Source organism: Pteropus medius, unplaced genomic scaffold (genome assembly GCF_902729225.1).
Source record: "Pteropus medius unplaced genomic scaffold, Ma_sr-lr_union100, whole genome shotgun sequence".
NCBI lineage: Eukaryota > Metazoa > Chordata > Mammalia > Chiroptera > Pteropodidae > Pteropus > Pteropus medius.
The window spans coordinates 4,034,270-4,056,046 of record NW_024349802.1 but is presented as its reverse complement, the minus strand read 5'-3'; the positions used below and the strand labels follow the sequence as shown (position 1 = coordinate 4,056,046).

The window sequence follows — 21,777 nt, the reverse complement described above, 5'->3', positions numbered from 1 at the left end:
CAGCATCCCCGCCTCAGCTCCGCCTCAGAGCATCAGGCGTTAGAGTCTCACAGGAGCACAGGTGCCTGGTGCCAGAAAGGTTGGGGACGGCTGGTGTAGAGCTTCCAGTGATCCCAGTGGGTAGGCGATGTTGAGAACACCTTCTGATGCTTCTCATCTGTCCCTTCCTTCTGTCTGTACAGCACGTTTCACGACTGTGGTTTATATACGAGAAAACCGAAGTGCTCCTGGTGCCTACCCCAGGGCGTTTGATTTGGTAGGCAATCCCTCACATTTTAGTTAAATTTAGTCCTGATTAGCATTGTCCCTGTACACCCTACAAAGTGCATAACCACACGCAGTAGGGACTCCTTTGATGCTGGTCCTTGAAGAGAAAAACAAACACCCATCTTGAAAACTGTGTAGCGCTTGTTTTACTCCACAGAGCCATGTTTCCCAAAGTTTGGGCCAGTGACCACCTGCATCAACAACACCTGGAGGGCCTGGTTTTAAAATGCAGATTTCTGGGCCCCTTCCTCCCTAAACTTAGGAGAAATCAGGATATGTGGAGATAAGGCCTGGGGCTAGCATGTTTAACCAGCTGCAGAGGATGCTGCTGCTCAGATAAGGGGGAGGGATGTGGGCTAGGACTCGGACCTCCTGGAGTCCGTCCTGAGCCCGGGGCTCCCAGACTGGCCCCCAGACCCCAGAGCAGCCTTGTTCCCACAGCTGTAAAGCAAGAAGGCGGAGTGAGTCCCATGGAGATGCTAGGCTTCCTCATATGCTGGTCCCCAACACCGAGTGGGCACCCGACTCCTGGGGTCAGGATCTCACGAGAGCCTCGGCCCTGGTACAAACGACGGGCACCAGAAACAAGGGCTGTGTCCCTCGGAGTGAGTGAATGTCATCTCAGCCTGGAACAAGGACAGAAAAGCCGCTGACTGTGACCGTGTCAACCTGGCTCCACGCCTGGAAGGACACAGGGAGCCACCCCGGGAGCCCACCGCCAGGAGCCCAGGGCTTCGAGCACTGGTGGGGGACTCGGCAGCTAACTGGAGCTGTGGGTGTCACTGTCACCGCAGGAGAGCTTAGAGGCCTAGAAGGGTGCGCTGAAGACTTGACCGCCATTTCTTACTCTAGGCCCAGCAAGTGCGGATGTGACGTCGATCCCATCAGGTACAAACAGAGGAGGAAGGAGCGACAAAGAATGACATGCATTTGAACAACTTCTTGCTGAAGCTTCAAAATTGCTGAGCATGTCAGGGTGACAATGACCTGGGCGATAAATGCCGGTGGAAGCCCAGTTCCAAAGAAAAATCTGTTTTCCTTTTCTACCTCGCAGGGAAGTTTTGGAGATAAAAAACGATGATGGATGTGAATGTACCTCTCAAAATATGAACATGTCATGAAACTCCAGGGTCTGCCTTTTCTATGATTCAGCAGACATCGGCGCTATCTGACACAGCCAAACCTATGGAGGAATGAAGGAGCGTTTCCATCGAAGTTACACCGTCTGTCGTTGGGATTTATAATGAATGCACGTGAGTTGATTTGAATTGTTTAATGGACATAACCCACTGCGTAGCCCATACGTTGAAATTTTGCTGCTGTGACCGTACAATGAATGGAATCTTTTCGGAAATGAACTCTGTTCCCTAACGGAGTCGTGGCCAAAACATTTGTTCATTCACTCATCAGACGACTGTTTCTTCAGCACCTACTAGGTGCCAGCCTCCGGCCTCGGGGAGTTAACAGACTGAAGACGACACCCAGAAGGCGATCGGATAACCAGGACGGGGGTATTAGGGTCCATCCTTCTGTTTCCTCAGGTGTTTAGATTCGGCTTTGAAAAAAACCCAACCGATAAACAGAGAAATTGAAGAGGAAACACTGCCTTTTTGCTTGGTAACATACATCATAGTCTTGTCTGGGAGGTTCTACTTATCAAATCCTATTTTCTCATCGCGACCCATTAAATGATGAAAGATAAGGTCTGACCTTTCAGAACTCAGTTCCCGGTTGGCTCGGGCTGCCACAGTGAAGCAGCATGGTCTGGGGGGCTCAAGCAGCAGAAACTGATTTCTTCACAAGTCTAGAGGCCGGAGGTCTGAGATCGCGGTGTCGACAGCGTTCGCTCCCTCTCGGTCCTCTCCCCTTGCCGTGTAGACGGCCGTCTCTCCCCGAGTCCTCGCGTGCTTCTCCTCTGTGCTTGTCGACGTCCCCATCTCTTCTTATGAAGACGCCGGCCGTATGGGATCAGGGCCCAGGCCAGGGACCTCATTTAACCTTCATCACCTCTTTCGAGACCCCCATCTCCAAATACACTCACATTCTGAGGTCCTGGGAGGTTAGGACTTTGATATCTAAATTGGGGAGCGGGGTTGGGGGCACACAGTTCAGCCTGTAACAGACTGGAATACATCCCTCTGTGTCAAATTCTTCTGCTGGGGCTGGGAAACCAAGCCAGAGATGAAACAGAGGGGCCGTTTCATGTTCCCAAGTCGGCCTGCGACTTGTACAACAGCGAATTTTCCTTAAAAAGTAATCGCATCTTTCACATCAAATGTCTTCCCCAATTAGGCTATTTCGGTGTTCTCTATACTGGGTTAACTGAACACGGCTTTGAAAGAAAATATCTTTTATCTAAAATAAAATTAACTGATGTAAGATCTGGTTTGAAAGGGAAAAAACGGTCTGGTGTTTAAAGGAGAACGTTCAAGGTCAGAGAGAAGTCAGATGAATCGTGGGATGTTTGTCTTGCCTTGGTGTCAATCACCCATTTTCCGACCAGCAGCTCTCAACCCTCGCGCCGCTACGTTTTCTTTAAATGCTGTTTAAGATGTTGATCTCTTTCAACTGTTTCCGATGTGATCTCATAATGCTGGTAACTGCCCCCCCCAGTTTTATATGTTTTATTGACTGTTTTTAACGTTATATTTATGCCTTAAGGCCTATTGCTGAGAAGGACATCATTTCTTCAATTGAAGTAGGGCAGACAGAGGCACCGGTCGCTCAGAGACATCAGGCCTGAACCACCGGAGTGAGGGGCTTCTGTTCCCATAGCAATTTATTTCTCCAGAGGATGAGCATCTCATCCAAGCTATAGCGTCGAAATATATGTTTTCCTCCACGAGACGATTCCTTTCCTTCTCGTGCCCGCTCTGCAGCGTACAGCTGTCTTTGCTGGATGGGCCCTTCGTCCCCGTCTCCCCCCAGATATACCCTCCGGTTCCCCGCACGTTAGCTGGGAGCACGCTTATTGCCCTCGGCACCACTGTGCGGGGTCGACGCCGGGGCCCTGGGAACCTCTTCCATTGCACGAGTTCGCTCTCGTCTGTAGCAACAGGAAAAGACGGTCGTAAGACAAATGGGAAAATTGGAGCTTCTCTCCCTCTCCATCCGGAAACTTCTGCCTTTCCACGCATTTACCAGAAACCCAGGGATGTGCTAAAGTATAATGTATAACGGTGAAGAGCCGGTAAGAATCGAAAAGTTTTTTTGAAAGGGGACTGGGCAAGTAAAACGTGGCACGACTGCGTCATATTCTGCAGAAGTTACAAATAAAGGTCACGAAGAATGTAAATGGCATGGGACCGTGCCTATGACAGATGTTATGTAAGATAAGAGGGCTACAAAAGTTGATATATGTTAGTCATATGTAAAAAAAAAAAAATGCATAAAAAAATAGGGAAATATTTTCTTATTTACATATTTTCTGCATTTTCCTAAGTGTCTACATGGAGTCGCCATCGCTTTTGTTATAAGGGAAATTGAAACATTGTTTTTTTTAAAAGCAGAAAACTCAATTCCATATTTCATTCCTTTTAAATAATCACTTGGCTGGAGAAGTGCCTGCATATCATTTCCACAGCTTCGATGGATTTTGAAAGGAACAGGGACCAACGTCACGCGGGCTCTGGAGGAGAGGCGGGATTTATGGCAGTTACAGAGGGAAGGCTCGAAGGGCAGCCTTACAGCACACACGCAAGAACAGGCTGCGCCAGCTCAGGGCGAGAGGGAAATTTGAAAGTCACGCTGCCGATCTGATGATGATGAACTTGAAAGTCACGCTGCCGATCTGATCCAACTAGATGATCCCGGTCATCCCAAAGCAGTTGTGTGGAAGGTGTGATTTCTAGGAGTGACTCGACTGAGTCCCAGATAATGACCAAGTGCGAATGTGTGTGCGTGTTACAGAGACCCAAACGCATGCCCCGCACCTCCCCCAAATCTAGATCATTAATGACCAAACTGGTTCATTTTAACATCGACAGGAAAAGACTGCAACTTGCCTGCTCAATGGGCAAAACAGGTGGGAAAGACCTTCCGCTGGCATCTTTCTTAACAGGAATGGCCACTGCCCTGGGCACTGACCCTTTCTTAACTGAGCAGCTGTCTCCTCCCAGAGAAGGTTCTCCACGCCCCGCTCCTCCCCGCCCCGGGGTGCCTGCTCCCGCTCTCAGGGGTGAGCTCGGTGCCTCCACATGGAAAGGTTTCCAAACACTGATGACATCTCAGGACCCAGAATGGCATGCTTTCTCCATCATGTGGGATTTCAGCCTCGGGGGCCCGGAGGGAATTGTGGGGTTTTATTAAACACGGAGCTAAATCAAAGGATAATACCTAAGACAAGCACTTGTGGGGAGGGGGAGAGTATGTTTTACAGATACTCTTGCTACCTTAATCCCTTATGAGAGAGCAATCCTTATAATTCCCCTCGTTCTCAGGACTTACAAAAGTTGGCAGCGGAATACCCATTTCTGAAAGACGACAGACGTCTTGTGAACAGTGGCGTCTCTGACAACTCTTTCAGGCAGGAAAGTCCATGTTTTAAGTTCTGTTAACTGGAATAAGCCTCTTCCATGCCAACCCTTTAGAGCCGGGTAAGAACAGCAGTTCTGGAGGCAGACAGCTTAGGAGCTGTGAGATTTGGGGCACATCACCTCCTGCAGGTACTAGAGCCTTAGTTGTCTCACCTGCAAAATCGGGATGACAACACCGCCTCCCTCCTAGGGTTGTGGAAAGGACTCAGAGTCAATAAGACGGAGCCTGACACGTGATACGCTGGCCGTTCTGAGCACTGTACACAGAGCATTTTGTTCTCTAGAATCAGGAACAATTCATTTTACAAATATGACCTTTAAATTTCTTTCCGATTTGAGACCACCGATAGAGACCTTGTGCTGTTATAACCACCTGTCCTAGCTGTTAGATTTCAAATTACCTCATCTCCGCCTTTGAAATGCTATATGGCATTATTCTCTCTTTCCGGCAGATTAATTTTGGTTTAAGATTGAGATTCAATCACTATAGTCTCCTCTGACACTGCAAATTTACAAACTGTTGGTGAGGATTATGAAAGGATAATTGAATATACACTGCACGCTTTAATGTAACAAGTCTGAGTCATCGATGGTTAGATTTTTCTGCCATGTTAATTCAATTTTTGACCAAGCAAAATAAAATGCGAACACATCCTAAGTAGGTCAGTGATCACGTTTTATAGTTGGCTGCGTCGTGCTCACTATTCTAGAAGTTAGAGACAACTGTTACCTTGGCGAAGTCAGATTTCTTCTCCGTAACATCAGACTGGAGGTTTTTAAGGGCAATTGGATCGTTTGCGCTGTACTGGTAGTCCCGTAATCCTAGGCAAAGAAGACATTGCTACATTTTAGTGTATAAAAAGGTACAATGGAGTACATAACTTTCCTATAAAATTTAATGTCACCTACTCAGGTATTAAACTAGCCGGCAGCAACTCCAGTACATCCTGACCCATCCGTTTATTTCTCCCTCCGCCGTCTAAGGTCTCTGAGTTATTATTTAGTTTGTTCGGCTGTGAGACTTCTTCCACGTAGTTATGTTCCTAGACTCAGTGACAACTGAACGGGCTTAGCCCACTCCCATTCATCCGTGTCCTGAGTTTCTACCCAGCCGGAGAGAGAATCACATCTGCGGATTTCTTAGCCCCACCGGAGTTAGGAAAGGCTGACATACAAGACCAGGCTTCATCCAGCCTCTCGACACCACCATTCTCGAAGGAGTAAAGAGTGACTCAGACACCGACATTTGCGGCATCCGAGGATCACCGTCTCAGAAGAAATGAGACATCGTGGACAGCCCTCCGCATAAACGCGTCCCCCGGGGAGAGCTGCTTGTGTCATCGGGCCCACGTGCACACAGCAGAGGACCAACACCTGGAGGAACCGGGTTGTAGCCCTGGCTGCACCATCGACTGGCTTGGTGACAAGGGACAAGCTTCTGAAACTGCTCCGTGGCGTTTCCTCATCCACACGTCCTCCCTGGATCCCCCGCAAGAGCACCCCTAGAAGCAGAAGTGCTCGGAAGAGTGGCCTCGGCAGAATCATGACCCCTGCCCAGATGTCTAGGTGCTAATGCGGGAACATAAATCAAACACAGGGAGGCAGAATGAAAGACGAGAGTCGGGGTGGCCCAGTCTCCCAGCCCTGGATGACAACTTTGCCTCCACGATGCAGATATTCTGGGGGAAATGAGTTTTCAAGAGTCTGCAAAGAATGGTTCTTCTGCTGATGCTGGTCATGAGAAAGAAGGAATGAGCGCAAGCAGGTCTCCAAAATGGTTTTCATTTCAATATAACATAAAGCATTTTATGGGACAAGTGATACAGTATAGTAGCTCCCAGTGCGGCAGATTGGCAAAGGGGTCCAGACATGGCTCGAGGGAAATTCTAGGGTCACCACTGACTCATCCAAAGCCTGTCAAAGTCTTGGCTTGTGCACAGGTGACGACAGAGCCCAGTTGGCTCTGGCCCAGACACGTGGCGGTGCGTCCACCTGCGCCTGTTACTGAGTGACAGACACACTCAACCAAGATGATGCGCAGCTTACTTTCCGCGAAACACCAATGTGAGACCCAAAAGGTCACGCGGATTTCTGTGCCGAGTCGACGCACGACGATGCACTGACGACGTGGCTAACAGAGACGGAAGGTAGGTGGCTCTGGTCCTGTGGCGTGGTGCTAAGGACAGGACCAGGCACAGGCCGTGGGGCCAGTGGGCCTGGCTCTGCCTCCCAGCTCTGCCCCACGCTCGCCTGCGGTGGAGGAGTGCTCACCCTGAGTGCTCACCCTGAGTGCTCTCCCTGACTCTCTTCATCCACAAAATGCAGGCTGAGCCACCGCCCGCCCAGCCTCACCTTTGGGCTGGGCATGGGATTAACGGCTGAACCGGCACCGGCTACGGCAGTTAATGAGCAGGACAAAGGCCACCCAGTCCCTGGGCTCAAGCAGCCCAGGCCACTATCGCCATGGCACCAGTGGTCGTGAGAATAGCCCCAGAGTCCCAGGGTCTCTCGCTCCGTGCGTGGCTTCGGGCAAGTGACTCAGCATCTGTGGTTTCTCACTGTGGAACAGATGAAAACAGCGCCTGCTTCCCCAAAGCCCAGGAAACCTAGCTAGGCCTCAGCACGATGCCCGGAACAGAACACGCGATGAAGGTCAGCCACCGGGAAGTGCCGTCCTCTCTGGCGGGGAGGCGGGAGGTTGCCATGTCAGCAGGCAGGGGCTGTGCACGAGTGTCCTAGGGCTGCTGTAACCAGTGGCCACCAGCTGGTGCTTTAAACAACACGTATGGACCATCTTACATTCTGGAGGTCGGAAGCGCAACGTGAGTCCCGCTGGGCTAACGCCAGGGTGTGGGCAGGGCGAGTCCACTTCCTCGCCTTGTCCAGCTTTTAGAGACGCCCGCGCTCCTTGGCTCATGGCCCCGCGTCACCCCAGCCTCGGCTTCCATCATCACGTCTCCTGCTCTCTGACTTACTATCCCCTTCTGAAAAGGACCCCTGTGATCAGATCGAGCCCTCCAGATAATCCAGGATAACCTCCCCATGCCCAGGTTCTTCACTCAATCACGTTTTCTACGTCGCTTCTGCCATGGAAGGCCGCGTATCCACAGGTTCCGGGGATCAGGACGTGGACGTATTTGGGGGACCATTACTGCATCCATAACAAGCTAGCTGGGGAGATAGCAGCAGATGCATCAGATGGGATGTGGGGCCTTTAAAATAATGAGTATAAAGTTTATTTAGCAACGTGAGAAAGTACTAACAAGGTGACGTTTATTGAAAGAAAGGAGTCAAAAACTAATGAACCACATAATTGTAACATTAAAAAAATTTTTTTAAATATATGAAGGGAATTCACAAAACCAGTAAAGTTGTAACTTAGAGTTGCAAGTCTATTTTTTAATGAAATTGAAGCGGGAGTAAAGCCACACATGAAGGCGCCTGATCTCTTAATGACCCCCCCACGACATCGAGGACGAGGCAGGAGGGTTGGCATTTTCCAGCAGCTGGGGTGCACCGGTTTCACGGGAAGGGAGGGGTGTTCTCCAGTACAGAAAAAGGCAAAAACCAGGACAGACTGGATTTGCAGAAGAGATCCCAGTGCGAGGGCAGGGGGTGCCAGGCCAGCTGCCCGTTCCCTCCGCAGGGGAGTGGTCTGCCCCGGCTCTCACAGGGGCTGCTGCTGCTGCCTCTGCCCTTCCTCAGCTCCCCTCGCTAGGGCTCCGCCTTCAAATCAGCGGGCGCCTGCCCGACCTTGCAAAATCTGATGGGGGCTCTGACCACCTTTTCACGGGGTCAGGTTCCCTCTGCATCAAGAAAGCGTCCTGCTTAAAAGGAAACTGGCAGAGGTGGGCAGGCCCTGAGCACCTGTGGGACACGTGCCGGACGGAGCTTCGCCACAGGATCCAGCAGCCCAGGTCCAAATTCTAGTTATGTGGCTTTGCGTGGTTTATGTAACCTCGCTGGTTTCAGTCCCCCCCTCTGAGAAATTAGAACCTGGGGTGACTCTGTGCCCGCTCGGCCCCGACCTCCTGTGGGGCAGGAAGGCTGTCCCCAGCAGTAGGGAGGTGGCAGCCAGAGGCTCACGGCTTCACTCTGCAGGGGGCCGTACCTCTTCCACGCCAGCACCCAGCCTGCGGTGACTCGGAGGGGTGCGAAAGCCAGGGCGGCTGTCCTCCATCCTGAGGAGCACGATGCAAGGCCAGACAGGCCCTGGGAGCACAGCGCGCCCGGCTCCCCCTCTTCCCACCAGGCTCCCCTAGTTCTCTCACGGTTCTCGATTCCCTCCTGAAGAGTGTCCGCTCCTGGCGCACTCCCCGAATCCCTGCCTCAGGCTCCGCTTCGTGGAATCCTGGCCTGAGACAGGGCCACAGTGCTGTTCAAGAGTTGGGGGCCCTGGACCTGCAGCCTCAGCATCCTGGGGGCACTCGTTAGAAATGTACATTCTTGGGTCCCATCTACCGAACCAGAAACTCAGGTGGGCACAGACATCCGTGCCTTACCGAGGCCGCTAGGACATCCGACACAGGTCAAGCCCCCGAGTACTGTCGGTCTCAGACCAACAAGCTCCCCTACAGGGGGCGAGTTTGAGACCCTAGAGAGACCCATGAAGCTTCTGATTAAGCACCACGCCATAGCTTTTAGAAAACCACACCTAGAGAGAGGATCTAACCGGTGCTCTTAGCCAACGGCTTCAATTAGAATGAAGTCGTCCCGTCGTGAATGCCAGCATTGACTTTTATTTTGAAACAAGTTAACAATCAGCCCAGTTAGCCACCAGTCGTTGCAAACTGGCTGTGTTCAGAGTCCCCTGCTCTGTCTGCTGTGTCCCGGGGGTGGGGGGGGGTGTCTCACACCAAATACTCAAGAGGCTTTCTCTCCTCAGACAGTTGGAAGAACCGAACACGCTTCTGTGTCCATCAGCCTGAGCCACCCGTCCGAAGCTGCCTCACGCCCCTGCCCAGAGGCCACGAGCATCATAAGCAGCATGAACAGAACACATTACGAGGCCCTGAGCCAGGCGCTTCTGAAATCCAGGTTGCCTCCCTGGAGGAAGCTTCACTTCACTGACAGAATCCAACGGAGCGAGAATGCACTCGGTGCTCAGCGTGCTGGAGGCCCGAGGCTGCGGGGCTCAGGCGGACGAGGGGCTCCCACTTCCCCGACTCCAGAGGGAGTCCCAGTGTGGACATCCCCAGCCTCAACAGGCCGCAGGGAGGGCCCTGCCAGCCAAGGGACCCAAGAAACTTTGGGGAAGGGGATGCTTGAAATGGCCTTGCAGAATGGGGTGGACTTGGACAAAAGCGGAAGTGATGTGGGGGGCGGGGGTGACAGGGAGGCAGCGCGGCTGAGCACAGGTAAAAGGGAAGGGCGGGCACGGCCTCAGGTAGAGCGGAAAGGCAGAGAAACCCAGTGCATTTGGAGAAGAGCAAGTAGCACGTCGGGCAAAGCACAGGACACAGGCGCAGAACCAGGCATGACACCCACGGGCCCCCAACGCTGGATGAGTCGTCTCCACAGAGACAGAGACAGACAGCATCACGCGCTGCCTAATGAAGCGACCCATCCAGCAGTCGGGCACGGCTGACGGACGCGCGGCCTCTAGCTTGCTTTCACGTCTTTATCACTCCTGCAGGGACCGGGGACCGAGGTGGCGTGTTCACGTCCGCCTCCTGGGCTGTAAAAGCCTTCCCTCCTCTCGGGCCTGAGGCTTATCTGGAATTTCTGCCACACCTTCAACGCCGCCCCTTAAAGCAGATATTTCTCCGAGAGAATCACTCTTCAGGTTTAAATTAAACACCCCCGGGAGCCCCACGCATCAGCCAGCCGACGTTCTGGAAAACGCCTCCATGCCTGACTTCGGAAGAATGTCACCTCCCATCTTCCTCCCTCCTGGCTACTGTGTCTTCCTTTCGTGGGTGCTCTCTCCTTGACCCCCGTCCTCCCTCTGGGCCCTCTTACACAACACGCGGTGGCCTCTGCTCCGCTGAGAACCAACGCCAAGGAAGGGCCCAGCTGTCGCCGTGCTCGGGACCCCTGCTTCTAAGCCACCTCTGACCTGGCTTTTCCAAAAACGAACCCGCCGACTCCCCCTAAGCTGCCTCCCCGCCCACCAACCCAACCCATGTCCCTTCTCATGATGAGTGCCCGAAACTCTCCCATCAACCACGACAGAAATCGAGGTGTTCCCCTCCGCACCCCGCCCCTTCCTTCGTCTCCAGTGTCCGGCGGAAAGCAAGGCCCGTTTCTCCTGGGGAGAGGCTCTGCTCAGTGCATCCGTTTAATCTTCCCCTCACTGCCTGGTCTGAGCAAGGTCAGTCAAGACAGCGACCCCGCCAGCCCAGTCTCCTGTCAGGAGCCCCCAAAGCCCCCGACATCTCCAGCTCGTGACCGTGTGGGGGTCATGTGCTCATCTGAAAACTCTAATGAAAGAGATACGTGTCGCCCCTCACCCCGCCGACCCCAGATCAGGGTCTAAGAAACACAAGTAAAAATCTGAGCATACTTCGGGGGGCTCCCGGGCCTCAGGGAGACCAGAACAGGAAGCTGTAAAATAAGGCTACTGTGTCCTTGACCTGGAGCGCCAGCTTCCCGATTTTTCCTGCCGGGCCGACTCCTCACCCTCCAGAGCAGCTCAAGTTCCCCTCCTCTTAGAAGCTGCCCCCACCCCCCCACCCCCCACTGGCCCTGTGACTGGTGCTGGGGCCTCTTGTCCCTTCTTGTGGTGGCCATAACAAATTGCCACACTCGAGGTGGCTTAAAGCACCAGGAATTTATTCTCTCGCCCTTCTAGAAGCCAGAAATCTGAAGTCAAGGTGACGGCAGGACCACGCCACCTCTGAGAGATCCAGGGACCAGCCCTCCTTACCTGTGTCCCCCCGGCAGACTGTCACAACCACATATCAGTACTATACTGTCCTGTAATTATCCGTTTATGAGTCAGTCCCCCCATGGAGACCGAGGTCTTAATGTCCTAGTCATCGGGTCCGCCTTGTGCCCAGCAGGGTGCCCAGCTTACTGAAGACACTCACTGTCAACGGCACAAAAAACTATTTCATATTTATGTTAAGTTATTACATCTGTGGGGGGAAAAAAATCAGGACATACCTTCCTCGGACAGTTTGGGCGGACCCCACTGGCGTTTTAGAAACATTTTACCTGGTTTCAAAGGTCTTTTAATGACGAGGATGTATTTGGATAAACGAGAGAAAAATCGGCCACAGTTTGTATCTGTAACTTCTCTCAGAATGAGTCAGGCTCCCACCTTCCACCCTGGGCTGAAGAACCCCAAAGCCTTCTCCTAACTGTGAGGAAGTCATCGGAATGTTTACGTGGCAACCAGGGATGGGGCAGGTGGCCCACCTCGGTGGCATTTCCCATCAGAAAGAACAGAAATCATTGCTTTGCCCGTTATATCAGTAGCTCCTTTGACAAGTAAGAGAGGTCTGCATGACCATTATTAAAAGTTTTCTGCAGAGCACTTTTAGATGTGACAAAGAACTTTTATCTGCTGCTTTCTGTCAGACAAACATTTTTCCTCTTCCTCCCCAAATTCTCAGAACTTTATTTTTCACCTGGTTTTGAAAATGCTGCTTCTCTTGCCAAGAAGCATCTTCACTGTTTAAAAGTTTTCTGAGTATGAGAATACATTCAGATAACATCAGAGCGTTAATTTGTTTAACCTACTTGCAAATATATGTTACCGAGTTTTGCAAGCTGGTTCATCTAGAAAATTGGGCAATATGGCAGTCTGTTTACTGTGCAAGCTATTACAAGAGCGATTGGTTTTCGTACAATTTAATAAAACACCTTTGACACTAAATTATAATGAACATTGTTTTCTAATTTATACCCAACCACATTTGACGTAGCTTATAATTAACAACACAGATAAAAACCGGTAAAACTGTGATTTTTTTTTGAAAAGCCACAAGTAATGAGCTGGAGAAATCATTGAACCATAAAGCCCAGGCTACAGATGGCACTGGTACAGATGAATCACAGCGTGAGGGTGATTTTGCAACAGCAAAGGCCAAAGGGGGGAACGTGATAAATTGCATAACCCGCTGCCTTTCATGTGTAATGCGCCGTCCTGTAAGGGAAAGAGCTTATCCCCTGGCATAAGGCATTGAAAGCATGGGTCATTACATAAATGGACACGGCACCTCCATAAGCAGATTCACAAACACGGAGCCCATGTAAATGTCACTGGCTCATCCCCAGGTGCTTCGAGTCTGAGCGACGTCGCCGCTCCATTGCGACGGCCAGCATTTATCACGCGCTCACTGCGAGAACAGACCTCGGATACAACGGTTATCTCCTTGGACACGCAAAGCGGCCCTAGGAGGAAGGCACGCTTATTATCCCACTGTACAGATGAGGACACTGAGCTTGCCGAGGGTCACCCCTCCAGGAAGCCCCGGGCTGAGAGTTGGCAGTATTAACGATCGCCGTTTATGTAGAAACAGAAGAAATGGGGCAGAATCCGTAGAATCCAATAACATCTGGGAAGCCTGAGAAAGCGGATGGAGCAGCCTGGGTTTCGGCGTCGGGGCTGGGGTGACACTTGGCACTACGGCACACTGTCGTGCTCTAGCCTGGGACGAGCAGCCTAACCCCCGAGCCTCCGTTTGCTCCTCAGGCAGAGGCATGTGCGCATAGCATTGCCGTCGCGAACTATGAAATGGGGTGAATAAAGGTTTTCATGGGCTCGGCACAGTGCTTGTCACACAACGGGCCCTGGAAAAAATGGAATGTATTATTAGCCACAGTTTTACATATAATGTTCCTCTCTCAGAAAATTATGGTATGTAATAAAGATGTCTTAAAACCCTGTCTAATTTTGTGGCCACTTGGGCTCTAGCTGATTTCTGAGATGGCTGAACTCTGAGGCACTGTCACTGCGGCCCTTGGTGTCCGGGTGTGGCTCTCCGGGTCTGCCTTTCGTGTGGCTAGAGCAGGGGTCTCCCCTGGAGGAGGGGTAAGGCCACCGGGTGCGAGGACCGTGCCGCCAGCTATGACCGTGCGTGCGTGCTGACACGGTCCTGTCACGACCCCAGCTCAGCCAACACGTGCTGAGAGTCTCACGTCTCTGCGGACCTGACTCAGGTGCTGGGGTGACAGGTGAAGACGGCCCAGGAGACCCGTCTTTGAAGAGCTCATAGCCTCATGGGGGGAACAAGACGCATGAGGCGACCCTTTATGATGCGATGCAGATTTGATCATTTCCTTACGGGCTGTCCTTGTTTTCCTAAATTGTGGCAAAACACACATAACGTCCAACTGACTGTCTGCATCGTCTTGAAGCGTCTCGTTCAGTGGCATCGAGTCCATTCGGTGCTGTGCAGCCATCGCCACCACCGTCCAGGGAACCTTTTTCATCTCGTGAAATTGAAACGCTATCCCCATTCAATAATAACTGGCCACGCCTCCCTCCCCAGCCCCTGGCAATCACCATTCTACTTTCCGTCGCTATGGACTGGAATGTTCTAGGGATCTCACACGAGTGGAATCGCACAACGTGTGTCTTTTTGTGCCTGGCTCCTTTCAGTTAGCAGAGTGTCTTCGAGATTCCTCCACGTCGTCTCGGATGTCAGAATGCCCTCCCTTCTGAACGCCGAATAATATTCTTTCGCTCGTGCGTGCCACACCGCGTGTATCCATCTATCTGCCAAGGACCACTTGGGCTGTTTCCGCCTTCTGGCTGTTGTAGATGCCGCTGTGAACATGGATGTGCAAATATCTGAGTCCTCGATTTTATTTTTGTTTTTCGCCCTCCATTATGCGGTGCTATCTTGTTTTTTTCTAATATTTTCTTAGCAAACACTAGCGTCATTTTTTTGTGAGAGGCAGGTAGGGCAAAGAGAGCCGTGGATAATTTTAGTAATCATCTTAAAGCATCTTTAAAAAGTCATCCTTTCCTCCACTTGTACCCACATGTGGGGGCGGGAGAGGAGAGATCTCATTTCCGGTCCCTGCCAGAGGTAAGCGGTTAAGCACAGGTGGTCTCTGTCACGTGACACGAACACCTTCGATACGGGCTTCAACGTGCTAAGGCGTAAACGCACGTTCCCTCCCGGACCCCCCGAGCAGGGTGGCAGCTGGCCAGAGGAAACCAGGGCCTGGGGGAACAGCAGCGAGGGTCCTGGGTTCCCGGCGACGCAAAGCCTCATCTAAGCAGAAGACAGTGGAGGGGCTGAAATTTTCTCTCCTTTCTTTTGGCCCTAAGATGAACAGAGCACGAGATGGTGGGAAGACACCAGATGGGCAGCAAGGGCACTGGGCTCAGATCCCTTCTGTCCACTCAGCTGTGACCTTGAGCAGGTCGGGCCCTTCTCCCGGGCTTGGCTCTGGCGTCTGTGACACGAGGACTGTGCAGGACACCGTCTGGCTCTGCCATGAGGCCTTGTCCCGTGGTGTCGGGACTGTGAGGCATTGGGGACATCTGAGGCAGGGCGCGTGTGAGACAGTGACAGGCACCTTCACTTTAGCTTGCTTCTTTCATAAAGTGGGAAATGGTATCATCTGCACCACTGTGCCGTCTCTAAGGAACGTCAAAATCACTGAGTAAGAATAACTCTTCTCTTGCATTGAAATCCATGGAGTGGTTTTAGTTCAGAGGGAACCGTTTCTACCTTTGCGGGCGGGTGGCAGAAAATTGGGATCCTGAAACAGTGGCAAGAAAGAGACCCCCAACAATCCCCTAGATGAAATCCAGGCTGCAACAGGACCCCGTCCACTCATGACCCATGACCCATGACTCATGCATGACTCATGACCCAGGCAGCTTTCTGTAGGACAAGCAAGGATGAATTATTTGCTTCTCGATCAGGAAGGAAAGTGGGATGTCTTTGAAACCTCTTGCGAAGGAACCTGGAGCCACATCCAGCCCAGTGGCAAAGCCATACACACCGGTGAGACCAAGAAAGCCTGTCAGCCCAGGGTTCGTTATGGAAAGAAACCAGAAGAGTGTTTTCGTGAGCTGTCCCCTTACGAAAGCATGGATTTCGCCTCCTTCACAAGGAGCAACGTGACTCTTGCTTGTGTGTCTGTGTGTCTTCTTGTATCTCATTTGCTCGGCTGACTTGGCCAGAGCTCGCCTGGAGCCTGGGGCCTGGAGCGGGAGCCCACAGAGATGATTGCATCCTCCGCCCCGGGCTGGGCAGATGAGGCTGGTGCAGTGTCGGGAAGCTCCAAGTCATAAATCTCTCATTATAAGAGCCATTAGCCACACATTGCACATCGGGGGTCTGGGGACAGAGCTGCTGTCACCGGACCAGATCTGAGAGCCTAGCACTCGAGTGAAAACCTAGGCTCAGAGATGCTCGCGCACACTCTGCCATGACTCTGCATCCCCACTTAGGAAAGCAAAGAGGCCTCTCCACAGAACTCTCCACCGGATCAGCTGTGTGGACGCCTAGGACGAGGCCTCTGTTCTCTCCCGCGGTGTTTTTTGTTGTTGTTGTTGCAAGTTGTTTTGTTGTTGCCATTTAATGGAGCAAAGATTCTAGCACTCCGTGTCCTCTACTAGTCCCTCCTGCAGTGACAGACCCTAAACGTAGGCAAGAACCGAGAAACTGTCCCCTGAAACGTGTAAGCTCATAAGAATCAAAGGCTGCCTTAAATGTCGTCTTGTCCACACCTGCCACTTTACAGAAAAACAGAAACAGAGGCGCAGACAGGGGCCAGAGACGTCCCCAGCTGTGAGTGGCTCGCTCGGCCGTGTGATAAAGACCTCAGATCTCTGGGTCTCGGTCAAGTTACCTCCTAACCACGCTCTGTCTAGCTGGGCTACACTGCTCTCTCTCTGCAGTTGATTTTTTTAAATAACGACTTTACTGAGATATAATTCACATGCCATAAAGTTTAGCCTTTAAAGTGTACAATTCTACGGTTTCTGGATATTCACAAGTTGTGCGACCGTCACCATCGTCAGTACCTCATTTTCGAGCATTCCTCACCCCCCGAAGAAGCCCCATACCCATTACTCCCCATCACTTCCTTACCCCGGGCCCTGGAAACCATTAATACGTTTTCTGGATTTGCCTGTTCCGGGTCTGTCGTGTAAATGGAATCGTACGACATGCGAGTTTTTGTGTCTGGCTCCGTTCACCGAGCATCATGTATTCAAGGCTCATCCGCGTTGTAGTGCATGTCAGGATTCCATTCCTTTCTGCGGTTGAGTAATATTCATTGCGAGTCCACCGCGTGGATAGGCCACATATTGTGCATACGTTCATCAGCTGATGGCACTTGGGTTGTTTCCATTTTTTGATTATAATGATTATTCCATTTTTTGATTATTATGAACGATGCCTCCATGGACAACTGTGTACAAGGTTTTATGTGGACATAGGTGTTTCCCCCTCAGAGGCACACACCTAGGAGCGGAACTGCTGGGTCACGTGGTAACTCCAGGCTTAGCTTTTGGAGGTGCTGTCACACCAGTTTCCACCACGACTGTAGCATCTTACATTCCCACCGGCAATAAGTGGGGGTTCCAGTTCTCCCCATCTTTGCCAACACTTGTTATTGGCCATCTGTTTTATTACAGCCGTCCTGGAGGGTAGGAAGCAGTATCTCGTAGTTCTGATTTGCATTTCCCTGATGACTTATAACGTTATGACTCTTTTTGCGTGCTTATTGGCTGTCTGTATATGTTCTTTAAGAAATAGTTATTCAGATTTTTGCTCATTTTTAAGTTGGGTTATTTGTCTTTTCATAGAAGCTCTAGTTAAAATCTGCTTAACGATGCCTGCCATCCCCCCATCTCGATGAATGAGGGGATGACAGCGATTCGCAGACTCCCCCAGGCAGCGACATATCTGTGTATCTTCCATGATAGTGTCACTACTGCCACTAAGAGGCTAAGAGAAGGTCCTTTGGTGTCAAGTCCACATGGACTTGAATCTAGCTTGACCACTTATGAAGTCTGTGACTTTGACACGTCACCTAACTTCTTTAGGTCTCAGTTTCCCCATCTGTAAAACCGGAGTCATGCTCTCTATTCTACTGGGCTGTTAAGAGCTAAGAGAGAAGATTCGCTAAAGATCTTTATGCTGCATCTCAGCCGTTGGGAAGCAGCCAGTACGTTTCTTTGTTTTCTAGCTCACCTTCGCATAGCATCAGCCACGGGCCAGGCACTAGCCGAGACCCCGGAGTCACAGCGATGAGCAACATAAACAGAAAACCTCCCCCCTCGTGGAGATCATATGCAGCTTACCACTCTGGCAAAAGTTCATGATGCTAGTTATGATTCGACATTTTTATTCTTGATTGCAAAATAAGTACAGCTCATCAGAAACAGAAACTAGAATGACAAGATAAAGGAAGTTTCACTAATGAACTTGAACTTTAGCGAGAGAGAAAGCATGAGCTTCAGTAATTACAGCTCCTGCCAGCTCTCCAGCCCGGCCTTTCTTTCTTCTGTACTTGCACAAACGCACGAAAGGGGACATGCNCAGCAGTGTAGAACTGGGACACAGACCTAAAAGTTCTTAACGAAAGATTAGCAAATAGAATCCAATGGTATAGAACCAGGATCAGTTCATCCTGATAAGTAGAATTTACTCCAGGAACAGTGCTGAACAACTGGATATTTAGCTGGGGAGAAAAAAATGTGTACCTCATCCCTTACCTCCCACGATTCACAAAAATTAATCAGAGATAATCGCAGACCTAACCCTGAAATTAAAACTATAAAACTTTTAGAAGAAAACACAGAATATCTTTGTGAATTAGGTGTAGGCAAAGTTTACTTAAGCAGCAACCAGAAAGTAATAATCGTAAAGGCAAAAAAATAAATAAATAAATTAGACTTCAAAGTTAAAAACTTCTGCTCATAAAGAGAAATCGTTAAGAAAAGGCAAGCATAAAATATTTGCAAACCATATTTCCGTCAAAGGACAGATGCCCGAGGTCTATAACAAACCCCTACGACTTAATAATAAAAAGACAACCCAATATCAGGTAGAATTACCAAATAGTCAACCACTCTCATTAGGATGAAAATAACCCATATTGGGCCGGTTGCTTGAGAAACACGGGCGGCCCCCACCTAGTCCAGGACACCATACTTCCTGATCACCTGTGACTCGGCCAGACTTCCTCCTTTCTCAGGTGTGCCTGGGATGCTGGCTTCCTCCCTTCCCCTCGCCCCAGCCTGCTGTGTCTCTGGCTTGCTCTGGGCTGGCCCTGAAGCCCAGCAGGGAAGCTGCCTCATTGCGATGCTACTTTGGAGGTCAAGGAGGCCCCGCTCTGAGGCCCCCCACAGGGCTGCCTCGCAAGTGCATCTTTGTCCCTTTCTGGCACGTCCCTTGGCCCAAGGAATCAGAGGAGGCAGCCCCCTCACTCTTGGAGCTTTGGCCTGGGGGTTTTACTGGGATGATCAAAGTGGGGTCACCACCGATTGACCCCCAATAAGTGGGGTCAGGAGTCATATGCAGAGTGAGCACAAAGCAAGTGTTCTTTCGAAGAAAATAGCTTGCTGTTCTATTGCTAGGCCTCGCATCACCCAGCAGGACCCCGATGGCTGAGTTCTGGGGTTCACTCTCAGCTTCACAGATGATATTCGCTTAGGCTTATGCTTAATTCTCCTCCACATCACACAGCTTTCAGCTCTCAACACTCGGGGCAAGGACACAGCTTTCCTAAGGCCCCCAAACAGGGGAGGAAGTCCCTTTCGACCGGGGAATCTGTCTCATCAGCTCAGGCCCGTTCTCAAACTATTTCCCTCTGCGAGCTTTTGCTCCCGGAAGAAACAAACAGCGTTGCTGTTCCCAGGGCACTTTTCCATGTGGTCCGGTGGTGGCAGCAGCTGCCCCTCCCCGACTGTCACCTCCCGAATCCGCCTTTGTCTCCTCAGGGCCTAATCGGGTGCTAGGGAGATAAAGCAATGAGGAAGAAACTTAGACTTTGGAGGACCTGCCACCAACTTGACTCTAGCAAAGTCAACTCTCAGAGCCCGTTCCCCTCTGTGACATGAGAATACCACCGACCGCCCTTTGTGGAACTTTGCAAATATTTGATGCTTTCTCCATCCAAAGCTTTCAGCACGAGTGTCTGGCATGTGGCAGAAGCTAAGAAAAGGCAGTTGCCTGTAGGACTGAGAGCTGATTCAATGTTTGCTGGACCAGGCTGACGGACAAGTGCAGGTTCTGCGGGGCTGGACCCGACCCAGCGAGCCCACGAGGACCTTTCCTTGGAGGCCAGGAAGCTGCGAGAGCCTGGGCCAGACTGGACCAGAGCCCCCAGGATGAATCTACAGAGAGAGGCGGAGGATTCCAGCCACCGGCTCCCCCTCCCTGGGGAACTTCCTTCCTGCCCCCTCTAGACCAGCTACCCCGGAGAAGTCCGCCTGCAACGCACACTCGGGGTGCAAGTCCCACCGCACCGAGGCCCCGCCCGGCCCATGAGACTTCGGGGCCCCCTGCTGGTGCCAAACCCAGGTCTGCTCACACTCTGTGCCCCCGACGTTGGCCTGAGAACTCCTATTTCCTCTGCCCGATCTACTCCTCTGGTTCCGTCGCGTGAGACTTTCTGGGCGTCATCTCTCTGCCGTTTCATTTTCGGTGGCGTCACCTCTGCCAGGCTCTCATCGCTGTGAGGGGGCATTTCTATCCCAGACCTCCCAGTCCCTCGGATCTGGTGTTCCCGCCCCGCAGAGGCCATCGCCCGTGGGGGCTACGCGGGCCCTCCCTTCACGGCAGAATCATCCGTGTCACCACCCGCGGTCCCAGGCACACTTCCAGCTCCTTGCCGATGCCGAAGGACACGGCTCTCCCCCTTCCTGACCTCCAGGCTCACCTGCGTCCTCAGCAAATGGACAGAAACGGGGAGGAGAGGCTGGATCGGAAACAGGGGCGGTGACCTCCCGCGCGCCTCGCGCCCACACCGCGGGTGGGGCACGGCCTGCGATGCCCTGTGAGGTCTGCACGTGCTGTGTCCCTCTGTGAGTCTCTGGAAGTCCCTGTCGCCCCCTGAGCACCTTCCTTCTTGCTGGGAGCAAAAGCAGGCCACTCCGCCTTGCTGGGCAGGTGGCTCGCTCACACGTGAAGGACCACATACTGTCCCTTCAGTCCCAGGAAACGTGCAAGGAGAGCCTCGAATGGATCACTATGTTCTTAACAGATTCCGGCTGCAGGACTGGAAAACAGGAAGTGGCGCGCGGACCGCCACGCGTCCGGTGCGTGTTTGAAATTCCTGGACGCGAAGGGAACAGTGACGAAAGTATTTACAAGTTAAACCCCGGTGGCCTAGTAAAATAAAAAACAAACAAACAAACAAACAAAAAAAACCCCAAAAAACAGATACCTAGTAAAAAAAAAAGACAAAAAAACAAAAAAACAGATTTTTTCATTTGCCTTTCATCTGTCAGCTCCTCCTGCCTTCCCCGGCCAGGCCGCTGCCTTCGGAACATCTTCTAGAAAATGGGGCTTGACGAGCAACGGGTCTCCACAGCCCCGTGTGGGGCGCTGCTGCCCTTGGTCTTCCAGGGTGCCGGCTGACGCGCTCCCACATTAGGCGCAAGTGCTTAGACCCTGACAGTGGCTTCTCTCATCCAAGAACAATCTGAGCTGTCGCCACAGAGGCCACCATTAGGTGACAGGGGCAGGAGAACCTTGATTCGCACTCTCTTCCCTGCAGGTGGGGAACAAGGTGCGGCCCTGAAGGGCCATCGGGGTTACGAGAGGGAGGTTACGTGGCTAGGAGGGAGGGCAGGCCACCCTTTGCGCGGCACAGGTTTCTGGAAGGGGCGTCTGCAGGGGTGCCGCACTGGGCGTCCGTCGCCGCTGACACCAAGAATCAGTTCTCGGATTAGGACAACCAGCCCCACCGTTGGACAGAGCGTCCTCCCTCGTGGACATGGGGCTTGTGGAACGTTGAACTTGGGAGAGGGGCGGCTGGGGTGGTGGCCTACGAGGCAGAGCGTAGTAGACTGGCCCCAAACCCGCCCGCGGCTGCTGTCAGTGACCAG

At 51.9% G+C, this 21,777-nt stretch overlaps 1 protein-coding gene across 1 annotated transcript in view; it reads right to left on the bottom strand.

Annotated features, from left to right (window-relative positions):
* Positions 1 to 21,777, bottom strand: part of CUNH10orf90 (chromosome unknown C10orf90 homolog) — a 306,207-nt gene that overhangs the window by 57,801 nt on the left and 226,629 nt on the right. The window contains exon 4 of the mRNA XM_039835925.1: positions 5,533 to 5,624. Within this exon, the coding sequence (XP_039691859.1) occupies positions 5,533 to 5,624 (92 nt within the window). The remainder of the gene's footprint in view (positions 1 to 5,532; positions 5,625 to 21,777) is intronic.